The sequence below is a fragment of the Penicillium chrysogenum genome, assembly GCF_028827035.1.
Source record: "Penicillium chrysogenum strain IBT 35668 chromosome Unknown utg000002l_segment0_segment0, whole genome shotgun sequence".
Lineage (NCBI taxonomy): Eukaryota > Fungi > Ascomycota > Eurotiomycetes > Eurotiales > Aspergillaceae > Penicillium > Penicillium chrysogenum.
This window is the reverse complement of record NW_026622750.1, coordinates 4,131,081-4,146,625: the sequence shown is the minus strand read 5'-3', so window position 1 is coordinate 4,146,625 and position 15,545 is coordinate 4,131,081. Positions and strand designations below refer to the sequence as shown.

The following is a 15,545-nucleotide window of genomic DNA, read 5'->3' as shown; positions in this document are numbered from 1 at the left end:
GTCTGAAAAGAGTACCTGCGTTGAACTTGCTGGGTCTTAATTTCCTGTGGATAGAATTGCCTTTTTAATGCCGTCAACGTGCAGATAGCTCATGAACAGGCTTCCTGCAACATTATCACCAAACCATTCTAAGAGTAGTGATTACGAAGTATGTGTATTGTCAATTTCTTGCTCCGAAGAATATCGCTGGGCGCCTTGGTCCAGAACCACCACTACGAGTAAGCACAGGCGTCTCGATACAGTGTTCGGCGCAGGTTAACGGCGGGTTCACCACTCTCTAGGCCGGCCAACTCCAGACTCCTTGGTTGTTTTTTATACTTTAAGAAATGTAATGAGTAGGTAAGACTGATACTTGTGGAGACGCAGTCGGGGTGGATTCAGTATCACACCGCTTAGATACGCTTCAGAAATGGGAAAGACCTTGGCACGCTGGTCTGTGGAGTTGATATTTATTGTAGTCCATGTAAAGGGAATGCATCTTGATAGTCCGATCAGGACAATGCTAGGCCTTGTGGCTATGGGTCTAATGGAGAAACCCCCCGCTTCTCTTGCGCACTACAGTTGTTATCTCTTCTCGTTCCTCAATCCAAAGCTTGCCGTAGTATGTCCTGATCTAACTCAATCACAAATAGCAATTGCTCAACTACTAGGCACATTGAACTACTCTATTAGTATCAATCGCGAAGGATCGCACCTTAACAGTCGCAACCGATATGCAATCATCTTTACATGCGTATAATTCTTATGTACTACTGTGGCTTTAGCCTTTGGGGCATTTCTCCAGTTGTACAAACCGTGCACAATCATACGGGACTAGACAGTACAAATCATCTGCAATGGTGGAACTAATGAAAGGCTTAAAGTACTCGTTTACATATAGTGGGTCGCCGCTATAGCCACTCGGCTCGGGCGAGATAGCTTTGGTGTGCACAACCTAGGCAAGCATTGATAAAATTCGAAGACCCAAATACAACGACAAACTATACATGGCTCGTCTGGTACCAGGCTCGCATTGGGTCAGTCAGACCCTCTCCAGTGACCCTCCAACTCAGCTTCCATGATGAGAGTGTCCATATTCAGTAATATTTTCAGTCGGTGAAACAATCGTATTCACAACTCAAGACCAACACGAATTATTTCCTTCCTCTGGTGTATATGGTCGGATATCAAAACACAGTTTGGGTCGCATCACTGCTCCCGCCGACGCATGGATCGCCCAGTCTTCTGGCCCTCTGTAGATTTGTTTGTACCCTGTCCGGTCACCTTCTGTACCTCAGTCTCGACGATTGCCAATCGGCCCAAGATGTCAACCAGATCGTTGCGAACGGCTTCATTCCAGGCGCCTTGGTCATGCGATGAGCGCTCAATAGACCTGCGGGTACAGTTAGTGCTTTAAATTCTCACGCATTAGCGACCGCAACTTACCCCATTCGGTTATGTAGTCTGGACATTGTTAGCAGGCCAATTCCCAATCCTAAATTACGTCCGTGTGGGATTGTACTTACTCCGTCAGGCACTCAAGAGCAACCGTATTGCTGCCTCCGGATAGCTGAGTTGGCCCACGTATTTCCAAATCCGCTTCATGTCCAAACACAGTTCTCCGCTGTCGTGCAGCTTCTTGCTCACTCTCATCAGCTGCGTCACTATTTTGCTGGTCGCCAGAGTCGTTTTCCTCCTGAGAAGGTGACTCGTCCCCTGCTGTATCCTCTGTAGCGGAGCACACACTGCCGGTATCCTCAGACTCTAAGGACGACAAAGACAATGCACGTTGCAATCTGCTTCGAAAGTCTGGTCGTCGAAGAGGGCGCGAGGCTTTTCGAATTCCACCCATGTCTGCGTCTTAGTTACGCTGAGGTGAAGAGAGTTCCCACTTCTGGTTGAGTGTGATAGGAGAAAGCACTCCGGCTTTATAGCAAGTTGTATCGCGAGACTAGAATTAAGTGTTGTGCTTGCTCACTATAACGGGAATTGCAAGCGCACGCACTTTTCACCCATGCATTCTGATTCTGCACGTAGATATCTATTCTATTCTGCATGGCTCACTAAGAGTCGGACATGTTTCAACGAACTGGTGAAACCATGTCATATTGTCAACAGGTGCACGGTGGCCGTTCAACGTTGTTGATTCTCAACGAAACACAGTACATCAAAAGTTGAAGGCTTTTGGCCTTCAGAAGCTTTAGCTGGGGCGAGTCGTGAGAGTTTGGTACCAGTTCACCAAGCTGAGCCATGGCTCATAAACGCAATCGCCATATTCATGTGCAACACTATGATCTTTTAAACTCAACAACCCTTCCTCTTCGAATTCACTTTTGCTGTTTTTTTCAACCGTTCTTCCCACTTTTGTGACTTACCCGAGCATCACCATGTCCCCACGTAGCGCATGCGGCTGGCCAGAATGGGAAGAGAAAAACCTTCTCTCTTGGCTGGATTCCCATCGGGGCCTGTCGTGGAAAGCCCTCTCCGACGCATATTATGAAGAATATCAGGTGTATCGAAGCGTTGAGTCTTTACGAGGGAAAAAGTACCATATTCTGCGGAAGCAGCGTCGCACTGGCGCCAAAGCCCCCGGTCGTTCAGGAAAACAAAAGCGCCTAGGCGACATGCGGCGCTCGCTGGTCGATAGCGGTTCACGATCACCCCTGCCAGACAATAACTCTGCCCAAAGGAACATTGATAAATGGTTTCAAACAATTCTAGCGGCCGACCCTAGCCAGTCTGGCGACAGCGATAAACCAGCTCAAACATCACGCTCGAAAATACGTATGAAATACTTTTATTCTTCCTATATAAGAGGCTGACCTTTTGCCACAGGCTGCGTGACGCCAGCACCGCTTCCGTACTCGCCTCAAAGAACACGATCGTCGTCCTGGATGTGGGACTATGTACATCGTGTCTGTGCCGCCAGGAAACTGAGATACCGGCGAACAGAACGTCCACACGAGCAGCATGTCATCGACTGGAGCGCTACATTGCTATGTCGAAGAAACAGTGGCCAACTATTTCAATGAAATAGTCCTGGTGTATGTTATTACCATAAAGGCTGTGCTTACTCGACAATGCACACTCAGCATGAGAGATATAAATCACTCCATGGATTTCGTATAGGAAGAAGCAATCACCCTTGTTTGGAATTACAACAGTAGTGAGAAAGTTCCAAAGTCAAAGGTGAACATTCGAGCATGATCATGGTGCCTCTGAGCAGGCCCAGCTACACAGTTTCGTCCTTGTCATTCTAAACCAGGGGCATGGCCCATGTGGCCTGCAAAATACTGCGGACAGTGTATAAGGATTCACGGTACTATGAGTTTTCCCATAAGCAGATAGGACAGGGTAGCAAGACTAAAAATATATGGGTTCTTGTTAGCCCAAGGAAACATGTCCGCTTGGATTTAATTGGATCGGTGGTCGGGAGCGGAGTGATCTTTGGAATGAAGCGTCCGATCTGCTTTCGACCCACGCGCAAGTCACAAGGAAATCAAGTTTGACACAGACTGCGGAACCACGAGCGGGACTGCAAATCATTTCGAGAGTTTGTTGTGATGAACCATGGAAATGCTCGCTCGGTGAGAGAATGCGGTTTTATGAAAGAATTCAAGCCTGGGTTTCTGCCCACTTTCTGGTCTGTTCGTGACTAAACCTTGCAGCCCAAAAATGAGAACTAGAACAGAAACACTACAATCTCCGCCGGGCGGTATGTAGGATAAATTTACTGCGGTAAGGCCAACATTTTATTAGAAAGTTTCTTCAAATTCAGCATCTTGATCAAGATGTGCAGATCGATTGAAATAAGGTTTAGGGCCGCAGGAGGGCCGGCCCACATCGAAATATTGTCCGGGGCCAATCGGTTTTAGTAAAACGGAGGCATTTTATTTAAGCTCATGTGGTTTGTCCATAATTGGCGTAGTTCTTTACAAGCCGTCTGCTAGAGTTATTGAAATAGCGGTAGATTTGAAGAGATGGAGAGGAAGTGTTGTTATGGTCCAAAGAGAGCAATAATCATCGGAGAAAGGCTTATTGCAGGAGAAGATACGTAGCTTCTAGAACGTTCTACAGACCAGATAGACAAAGTTCGGCTTGCCACTTGACAGGGGAACTTACCTTCTCATGACTGCGACCAAGAACACAACCACGGATCGGGTTGTAGCCTATCATTGTGTCGCCAAAGTCTGCGTGTTATTCCAAATACTCACCTGCCCCAGCAGTACCGCCTAGGCAACAACCCCCCGTTCCATCGGACCCTGACAGCGGCCAACTTTGGGCTTGTGGATCGTGTCTGGACCTTTGCGATTGTTTCCATTTTCTCTCCACAAATAGAACCTCCTTGATCTACTGTCCCGTGGGTCGTCGCTGAGATCTGCATCGCGGAACCGTACCTGCGTCTGTCTAAATTCACGCGTGGTGTCTGATTGGCCCGTCGGGTGCTATTCGTCTCCAGAGTCTCATTAGTGTGATAATAGCGTTGCAATCTTGCGAGGGGGTGGCGATCACGAGAACCTAGCTCGTGGGCCTTGGTTGCATCAGTTCACATGGTTGTCCTGGAAACTAGACCCAGTTTCTTGTCTGAGCTTTTCAAAGGTCTGGGCCCTTTTTGGCTATCATGCCAAAGAAAGACAATCTTCATCCTGAGATTGCAAGTATGCCAAGGCCTACGCGCCCAGGGAGTAGAGATTTAGTAAAGACAACATAAGTCAGCTGCGAGTAGAAATGAAAGTCAGCGGCGCGAGCCTAGAGATGAAGGGTTGATTCTAGTGAGACCAAAATGTCATCCGGCCAACCCCAGGTACAGCTCAGCGTTTCCGTCGACCACAAAGTCTGCAGCCCATTATTTCGGCATCTGTCGAAGCACTTCAACCCTCATTAAGAAATGGTAACCGTGGTTAAAATGGGGACATGTAGAATGCAAGCGCGTTGAGCGATTTAATTGCAAGTTCGATGATATGTACGAACCATACTTTTGCGGCGTTGCTTTCTTTTCAACAGTTGATGAAAGTGGTTCACCACACTCAACGCACAATTTTGAGAGGAAGTAGGCCAGGTCGAGACTTGGCTCTGTAGGCCACAAAGTCTCCAAACACCCCTTCAACGTCGTTGAAATCGCTTCAACGCTTATTAACGAGACCGTGACTCTCGCTACCAACTGCGCAACTGGTTCCTTGGTAGAGACGTAGCCGAAAAAATATAAAAGGAGCCCGATTCCCAGCCCAAAAAAAATCAGGACTTCGGTCCTCACACTCCGTTGTGTCATGGTGTCCCTCTCTTGCCTGCGGGCTTGAGAGTCTCCGTGACCACGGCTGTCGCTGCCACGAGCCCAGTGATGTAAGACTTGCGCTCCCTCGCTGCCACGAGCCCCGCGTGTAAAAAGGTGCTTCGCAGGATAGGTCTGCGTGAACAACAATCCTCGCAGGAGACCGCTGCGTTAACAAGTTCTCTGCAGGAGACCGCTGCATTACCAAGTTCTCCGCAGCCTAGGCTCTGCGTCAACAACTGTGTCTCGCAGGGGGGTGCTGCGAAAACAAGACTACCCCGCAGGATAGGTCTGCGTTATCAATATGCCTCGCAGGGGGGTGCTGCGTCAACAAGATTACCCCGCAGGATAGGTCTGCGTCATCAATATGCCTCGCAGGGGGGTGCTGCGAAAACAAGACTACCCCGCAGGATAGGTCTGCGTCATCAATATGCCTCGCAGGGGGGTGCTGCGAAAACAAGTCTACCCCGCAGGATAGGTCTGCGTTATCAATATGCCTCGCAGGGGGGTGCTGCGTCAACAAGACTACCCCGCAGGATAGGTCTGCGTCAACAACAATCCTCGCAGGGAGGTGCTGCGTCAACAAGTCTACCTCGCAGGGGGGCGCTGCGTTACCAAGTGAACTCCGCAGGGGGACGCTGTGATGACAAGTGAGACCCGCAGGAGACCGCTGCGTTAACAAGTTCTCTGCAGGAGACCGCTGCATTAACAAGTTCTCTGCAGGAGACCGCTGCATTACCAAGTTCTCCGCAGCCTAGGCCCTGCGTCAACAAAGCGCCTCGCAGGGGCATCTGCGACAACAAGCGCCTCTAGCCCGTGCAGGCACCTCTTCGTGGTGCTAGGGACCAGTATTCGAGTGTTCCAAGAGTATTCGGAGAAGCAAAGACCTGCGCAACATCTTCATCGTGTGTTCATTGTTCCGAAGGGTCATCATTGGATACATAGAAGGGGCCCTAGTTAGACCTTTGCCAATTCAATAGCCAAAATCATAAACTAACAACTGAAGCGTCTTCAGTACCAAATGACGTATTTCACATTCCTTTCCCTTGGTAGCTTGTGATGCAATAGCTTCCTCGCTACAATAGAAATTGGCATCTTTCATTCAGATGTAGGCAAACAGAGATGAGTGTTGTCTAGGAATGCTTGTTGCGTTGAACCGTTAGCGTTGATGTGAGTGTTGATGTGAGTGTTGATGTGAGCGTTGATGTGAGTGTTGATGTGAGTGTTGATGTGAGTGTTGATGTGAGTGTTGATGTGAGTGTTGATGTGAGTGTTGATGTGAGTGTTGATGTGAGTGTTGATGTGAGTGTTGATGTGAGTGTTGATGTGAGTGTTGATGTGAGTGTTGATGTGAGTGTTGATGTGAGTGTTGATGTGAGTGTTGATGTGAGTGTTGATGTGAGTGTTGATGTGAGTGTTGGTGAGTGTTGATGTGTGTTGATCGGGCGGTGAAAAAGGTGGTCAACGTCTAGACCTTGCCATCGGTCCATGCCACCCTCATATTATGTAAGTTTCCTGAATAGGGGGTTCAACTCTTGGAAATCTATCACTTGTCACCTACCCCCAATAACCACTAGTATAGCAGATAATTGATCATAATAAAGGTGAATCCTAGTATGTAGTATAACCAATATGTCGTGTTTATAATAAATTTACTGATGCGACTGGTAGGCATTATATTGTGAGTGGTTTTGTAGGTTCAGCATGTTTTGTAGTCATGTATATATTTACACGCAATACAGACGCATCACAATTTCTATGCATTTCGGACCACACTTTCAATTTCACTTAGACTCGATATTCCATTGATTTTACTAGGTTTGGTTATAGCTGAACACATCCATTGTATCCCTTTCTACTCAAATAACCTGAATACGTAGTACTATAGGACATATGCGTGCGTGGCTAAACATTATAAAATTATGAAATTTCAGTGACCGAAGTGCTTATTAGTAAGCAACCTATGGGCCCATTAAATGCCACGGGGCTACGGTCAACCGCCCGCCCATAGAGGGAGGAAAGTATTTCAGTGCGAATCCATGGGCCTCATAGCCCGTGGCGAGGTCTATCAATGTCTCACGGACGTAGTACGGAGGATTTCTTGCCATCTCACCCACATGATAAATGTATCAATAACTATGGATTCTATTTCGTAATGATTACTCGGTGAAGTTGGCATACAGCCTCAATCCGATAGGGATAGTAGATCCACTGGTTCGACCATGACCAAGCAATACGCCCAAGACCCACGTGTAGAAGCATGTGATGAGGTGCCAAACGATTGACTTGAGTAAAATCAGCCATGCGGTAGGCTTTGTCCCTTGCGAAGTCAAAGTCATCACTTCAGGCGGCGATTGTAAGTCAGTCGACCTTACTCTATTTCAGCTCTTATATCCCAGAGAGCGCAAGAATCAAAGTAATTTTACCACAGAGACAACCACGTTGCTGAGAGCTTTGGACAAGCAAGCAATAAAGAATACCCGGTCGGCTCCTACTATGCCTCGGCAACGACGGATCATATTTCAACCAATCTCCCGGATCGAAGTGACGACAATTGCCTTTTGGGAAGTGGTGTCCCAAGTTAATGCAATCAACCATGTTCTGCTGATAAGAGAACACGGTTGAAACCCGATTGAAACCCGATTGGGTTCTAGCAGTGCCGTCTGAAACGAATTTCCGTTGGGTGATATCCCCGCTGGAGTGCTAGTTCGCTCGTAGTCGTAGTAGACAATCCGGCCATGCTTCCAAAAGCAACCACCACATGAGCGTTGATTAGCGGTGGAAAATTTGCTCGAGGATCTAGGGGCTAGTCCAAGAGGTCCCATAAACATTCTGATTCGATATTGTTTCGGACACCAAAGACTTTACAGTGGCTGCCTGGCCGAACAGTAACATGCCCACGTGTCCTCCCAGCGCGGTGGGCTCGACGAATATATGATTTATTCTCAAAAAAACCGTCGAAATAGGGGGCGTAGGGAATCCGGATTTCCTGACAAGTGCGTGATATGTTAGGCGACGATATGAACGGGTAAAGGATACGCGCGGTCGACTTGACTAACCTGCAGCTGAAGTGACACCCAGGGTAAATGGCCTTTGCAGATAGTGCTTCGGCTTGGATAGGAAATGCGTGCATAAGAACCAACCGGGTACACCACAACACTTTTGACAGCCCTCATGATGCAGCTTCCTGTATGCCCGCGAGGTGATTCTTGGGTAGTGAGCTCTCATTGGCTTGCCTGTGCCCCGGTCTTACCCTCTCGGTTTGTACCTGAGATGACCAATGTCAAATTGTAGGCTAAGAATGAGAAGACTTTGCGTGTCCTTCTCCTTGCAGGTGGACTTGTGCTAACAGCCTGATTGTCTGCGGAGGTACGCTCATCTGCCAGGAAGCAAGACAGAACATCAGCATTCCTTTGTCTTTTGGATTTCCAGGCCTCGAAAGCCACCAAATGTTATCCTAAGACAACGAGGATCACGCATTCGATACCAGCAGCCTACGCCACTTGAAGGTATTTGAAAGGTTGCATGCTTAGCCACAGGTATGATTCGGGTAGTGGTATAGGCTGATCGGGGTTCAGGAGTTGTATCATGTAGACAAATCGAACAATGACCTGATACACAGAATCTAGGGAGAAAGAGGCCGAGGTACGCGATACGAATCTTCTGGTGACTCATCGTCGATAGTAGTCATGTGGAAGGGACAGAGAGCATGCGACAGTATTTGTATAGGGGAGCTCGAGCAGACAAGACATTTGTTCGCGTGGCATTCGACTCGAGTGACAGAAATGAGGGTGTTCTCCTGTTGTACGATCCGAGTCAGCAAGGATTGACCTAGTTGGACGAATTGCCGTAGCGTACCTGTCCATTGAAATCCCAAGGTGCGCTTGAGACGGGACAATCAGTTTGCACAATGGTCATATCGGCTTCACAACTAGATCACTTACAACTCTCTGCAATGCAGTCACCAGCCATGCCACGTCGCGTTCAAGCTCATCGCGATCTGCACTCGCTTCAAAAAAGCTGCGCTGGGGTGCACAAGGCAATTTGTTGAGACAGTAAACGCGCGTGACGAACGCGCTTGCGATAAATATTGCACTTCCATGGTGGATGAATGTGGCGCGATGCCAGAGGTTCAGGAACTCCACAACAGTGCGAAGGCGGTGGGGACGAGGGCGGAAGACGCGATGGGGCACGCTCGTCGGCCGCCACCTTGGTCTTATCTTCGATCTCGGAATAGGCCACTCGCCACAGTATATTTCACCGTCGATGAGGGGTGCCCCTACAATAGTGTGAAGATGTCAGTGGTGTTCGTGGTTAGGGGAATAAGGCTTGGCGCGGATATTCAGACACAGCGCAGCTGTAGGCGTTAGATCTCATTCACCTTAGCATGGAAATGGGAGTCTCAAGGTTCTATGCAACAAGTGGATGGCCGCACCCTATTGTTAACCAGCTATCTTGGTTTGCAATATTCCGCCTAGGACATGCTGCATTGTTCGAAGCGACGGGGCTAGGAATAGTGTGTAAGCCATGGCTTTGCGTGGAGCACTGACGGTAGTGCAGGGTTATCAGGGCCACTCTGGTGAGCTCCCAAAGGTTCACTGTCAATTATTAGCCAGTAGACCAGCGTGGAATTCCATAACTCACATTTTCTGATGGTCAAGACCAGGTATGAAGAGTGGCCCTTGCTCTGGTGCATTGTGTTCGAACGTCTACGGATCTGGCTGTCCCGCGTCTTTCGGGTCAGTGCAGTTTCAAGGATTTGTGGGCCCATATACCTACAGCGTGGGCAGTTGCACTTCAAATTTGTGGTCAACCAGAGCCGCGACAGTAGATCATCTCGCTATAGCAGAGACGTCTTCGCATAGACGCCTTGACCAGCTAATCCAAATCTCGTATCTCTGATCGGCTGGCGTAAATGGGGCAGTGAATCTGCTTGGAACCGCGTCTCTTAAGTACAGGAACTGTCTGGTTTGCTCATCCACGATGTATACTATAAATGTCAGTACGGTATAAATTCCAGTACTCGATCAAAGGGGGGAACTTATCGAGTGCGTCAGACACAGGCCTGCTCGACTTTGCAGAATCAAGTGAATAAATAGTAGAGCGATTGCAGGGGTAGAGGACGTATTTATAGGCTTTTCGGCTTCTGTCACTCACCGACCTGGTTGGAAGTGTTGAAGGACACATTTCCTAATTGAGGCCTGTTGAAACCCACGTCTTCTTTTACCGCAACTATTTGCAGCGACATTCTTGATGCCTTTAGATGCCTAGCGAGAGAGGCGAGTAAGAGTGGTGCTGAGAGAAAGGGACGCTGAGTCGGTCAAGCAACGTTGGCTAACTGTTGAATCCTTCACGGCCCTCTTAAATTGAGGCTTTGTGGGAGATACTCAATCCGCAATGACAGGCACGTATTCACATATTTCTTGTCCTAGTCACCTCATATGTTGGCGACTCAACGTTGGATCACCGAAAACTCCTACAATTCCATCCCTAGGAATCATGGACCTTTGTTTCTGGCCTCGTTTTAGTGTTGTGTTGGTTTGTGTTGAGCAGTGGGTCTGTCCGCCTAGACTGCAGAAAGCGAGGTCACGGTAGGATGTGCGGGTGCTCAACCCATCAACCCGTTGAAGCTTGGCCAAACGTTGTCAATACTCAAGTTTGAAGTTGTGACAAACGGAGATACATTTTTTTTTTTTTTTCGTTTCTTTAACAAACGTCCTTTTTTGGTGGCTGCAAGCTCTACAATACTATTTACCGAGTTTCTGAGGCATTCAACGAAGTGGAGGTGTCTAGTTGAGGGCATATTCGCTCCCAAAAAGCGGAACCTAGACAACTAAAATGACCTCCCTCTCAACGGTTGCGTGCCCCGCAAGTGCAGCGCCACGACTAGGGTCATCTAACGCGAGACTGTAATCACTGTGGTAGGTTGAATTTGACTTGCGCTACTAAAAGTGTCAGTAATTTTCATTCAAAAGCGAATAACCTGAACGGAACAGCGCACTAGTTTGCATCTTCAGCCAACGAGTCTGATCGAAAGAACGTTCGTATTGTTTAAGTTCATGAATAGCTTGCTCTGGCATCTGGCCTGATGATCAACATTAACGTTGTATAGATTGTACGGTTTGGGCTTTTGATCCTCGGTTTCCGCTATCCAGCGGTCGAAATCGATTGCTTCTGGGAAAGGGAGTAATTCACACATGTCAGACAATGACCTGATTAAGGCAATTGTTGAAGGGCTGGGCTCTGAAGCCCTTCGCGTCCTATTAATCACCAAAGAGCGACATTCTTCGGAGCAAAATGCGAGTTCAGGTGATACTTGACCGCAGATCAACAAAGGTATGATAGTTCGGGGTTTGACATGGTCAAGGTATAAGTGCTCCGCTCCTATTAAAGAAATACGCCTCTCCAACCTCTCTATCAAAGAGCGGAAAAGAGATATGTAATAATCCGGGGACATTAAGTCTAAGGTCGAAAATACTACACACTTCAAGGGTTAAGCCGGAAGGGAAGATGCGGCCACTAGTGGGGAAGATTCAGTAAGGAAGGAACATCTCCACTATATTTAGGCCAACAATTGCCCGCTGGATGGAGGCAATTTTGGGTCAGTCAAAATCAATGCTGCAACGCCACCTTCTCCTTTCGTCGAATCGTTCATACCTCCAATCTCCGCTATGAGAGACTCCGTGCGTATCACTGGTCAATGTCATGACCCAAAATCTTCTGATGGATTTCTTCCGTCCTTCTCGGTTCAACATTTTGCAATAATCATTGCCTTGCCGATTCTTGCTATGGTGGAACAGCTTACTAGGGAATAAGAGCTAGGAAAATGCGTCGATTACTTGAAGACTTGACACCTTTTGCAAACCCAGGGGACGTAATTACGTAATTCTGCCTGCTTGACTACATCAGTGGCATTACACAGTTGGGAACACATGGTGTGGTTATCAATCAGGTTACGACTGACCACAGCCGCTTACCAAACCTGAACGTTACCTGAACGCGGCGTTGGCTTGAAAAGCAATCGAAAGGCGATGGCGATCCAATGAATATTTGGCTATCAAGCAATACCTAGGCCTACTCTGGGCTAGGAATCCTTTAAATATGGATGCGTCGCTACGTAATTTTCTAGATAGCGTGGGTTGGAGGAAAGTGTGGGGAAAGGGGCTAGAGCCACTTTTGCTGCGGCAACTCCTATCGGCTGAAGTCGGTGCCGGAAGCCTAAGATGCACCAGATCCCGTGAAACATCGGGCCTCCCCACTCCTTGCTCGGATAATGCTACACTTGCTCTGCTTTCGGAAACAGTTCGACCACTGCATATTCGGAGCCAGCCAACATTCCTGTCTGCTCGGTAGCATCAGGTCTTAGTTTCCGACGGTACATCAGCCTATGGATAGCCCGGTATAACCGGGTGCCCGCAAACATACATGGTCATCGCACGATAATTTCCCCGATTGAACAGGGAGGACCACCTTGGTAATTAAGGTGCAGATAGCTGCCTCGGAATACCGTGCGGTCCCTGATCTAATAACTGTTAGACTTAGTAGTATCATTCAAACCCGTCGGCGGTTCAGACCTGGCAGTTTTTGGAGTCTTCCTTCTCGACCTACTATACACTAACGCTGTGCTGGTTATCCCCAGTACGCCAGAGTTCCGTTGCTCCGACCGAAGCCCATCAACGTCCCGGATACACCGCTATTAGATATCATTAATATGGATAAAAGTATGTAGAAGCAGACATGGAAATCAGTCTTCGAAACACCCTTGACAATGTCGCTCAATCCAGCTCCAGAGTAGACATGTCCATTGCAGCCCCTGTAGCTAAATTCCCCGTCCTGCCATCAAACACTCACGGTTGAACCGGTGGGCTCAGGGGCACTCTGCCCCCTAATTCAAAATGTGCTCCGAACCACAACGTGCTTGCCGTCCTGCTGCCCGTGTTGTCGCTGCCCATACGACCCATGGCAAAAACCAGACCGAACGCTTCTGTAACAGTCCCCGCCAAGACTCCGATCGTCAACCTTGTCCCTAATACCGGCTACCGGACTTGGCCTTACCAAGGCTGAGTCCCGGTCCTCTTTGAAACAATCTGACAGTGGCACAAGTATGCTCGGTTTTCCAGCAACATAATAAGCGATTAATGAACGAGAAGTGAAACTCTTGTACCCGTTCCAGAAGAAGAATTCTGGCACTGGGCATCGGCAATTATTCATACCAATAGGAGGACCTAGGTAGAAAAGTACTTATAACTAGTCCTTTGGTACAGTAACCAAATACAGGAAGAACTTCAGATTTTCCGGCTGCTTTGCCCCTTCCCAAGTCCTTTGGCATGGTATTGCTGGTCTCAAGTATTGCCCTACGAATTCTGCACCGCTGTGGATCCCGGTTTTCAAGCCGACCGGGAAGTAGTCCGTGCCCCTAGCGTAAATTAAGCAGCCCAGGGAACAATAAGAATCACTGGTGAAGAGGGAGAGCAGTGACAGAATGGATACGATGGTAAAACGGGCTGGGTGCTATGATTACGATCGACTCTCACGAAGTACCTTACCGGGTTCTGGCGGCTCGACTTAGCTAGGTTCCGGTTAATCACACGTCACTGATAAAGCGTGACGGGCTGCGACATCAGGTGGGGGTTGGGGGAAGGGCTGGTGTGTAGAGTTTGGAACAATACGGCCGGGTTCCAAGTACGACCGACCGTTCGCATGCCGAAGTTCCTTGGTAGGGTGGGTCTTCGAACCGATTTCCGACTTATGTCAAACTCGTATGTATCAGTTTTCTTCATATTTGAGAGGCCATGTTGACGGAGATCGAAGCGTTCTATATGCCATCCACATATATCCACATTGTCGATAATCTAGTCAGCAAATGTCCTTCTACCATGAAAGCTGTTGCACGGATAGCAAACACGCGCAAGCAACGCCACAACATCCAAGAACAATTTTTGCACTTTATACTCCTCGAGTACTATCGCTATGAAGTCACATTTGGCCCATACGTTATGACCCCTACCGAAAGACTCGTGACCAATATCTTCGTCATCCTTGTCCTATCGCTTTTGTGCTGGGCGCTGCTCCTTTATTCCCCATCTTTACTGTACCGGAAACTTACCCGCGTGATGTGGCTGCTTACGGGTCACGGGGGCGAGATATTGAGGACCGATCAAGGGCTTCTCGAAGGCCCTAGGAACCCAGTCGTCCCTGTCGGTAGTTAATATTCATCTAACCGTACTGGCGACTGCTTGTGGTTGTTGACTAGCGCGGCCACTTGGTTGACGGATTATGGACCCTGCGTCCGCCAACCAATTGGGAAACTGTTGGCATCACACTACCATCGGGATAAATGGAGGAATAATGTGGTCGATTCCTATGGACTAAAGGGACGGAGAGAAGAAGAGAAGAGAGTAACTTAGTTAACGTATGGGCTCCAATGTTATGCCTGGGAACTAGGCACTCACTCAATATCCCCCCTCTCAGATCCTCATCCCATCTCCTTCTGAATATCAAAAACGACTTAGATGAATTATCCTGGCATACACTATAGAAGCCCTATTTTTCATGGAAGGCTTACGCCAACCCAAGGAGCTCAACAAAGATCTGGGATTGGTCTTTTGCTAGCGCTTTTGTAAACCCGCGAGGTGTCTTTCTTGGTATCACTCGACAGATGTGGACATGTCCTTGAGCAATTGCGTCCTTCACTAACAAATACCTTAAGTATAGCAAGGTGTTAGCGTATTTATCGCCATTATTAGAGAGTCAAAGTTGAGGACTGATATTATCCGAGGGAATCATATTGGGACCAGGCCTCGAGAGCGATGAAGATTCGGTAATTCTATTTAGCCATATACGACCGCGAGAAGGTTGATCTAGAGCATACAATTCGGGGACACTGGTCGAATTGGCAGTGATATATTGGCACGGGAAAAGTATCTTGTGGCGATTGACTAAGATATAAGAAAGCATCTGTCCGTATTTACCCATTTGATGCACCCGGTGTTCTACGCACGATCTTATACCTGGGCCCGGGTACCCGGAACGCCATAGAAAGCACCGCCAGTTACCGTTATAATTTGTGTAGTTGTAGGAGTCATGCGGTGTCAAGCTAGGCCGGCGTAGCTTTGTTGGGCTGACCGGCCGTCGTCTTGAATGTGAAAATGATATTTTAGTGACTTAACGATCCTGTGGCGGAGGAATCCGGAATAATTTATTGCGTAACCTCATAAGAGACAAACAGGCCAGGAGCAAATAAGGTAGTTGCAGGAATAAGGTGCCCCTACGTAAATCTCGTCTGCCTTGTGATATC

The 15,545-nt window shown here is 48.2% G+C and overlaps 1 protein-coding gene across 1 annotated transcript; it reads left to right on the top strand.

The window, feature by feature from the left end:
- Positions 1-14,040: 14,040 nt before the first annotated feature.
- N7489_004889 (uncharacterized protein) lies at positions 14,041-14,457 on the top strand (the record flags this gene model as incomplete). Its single annotated transcript, XM_056710641.1, has 1 exon — positions 14,041-14,457. One exon carries the CDS (start codon positions 14,041-14,043, stop codon positions 14,455-14,457), a length of 417 nt encoding a protein of 138 aa, XP_056569062.1.
- Positions 14,458-15,545: the final 1,088 nt, after the last annotated feature.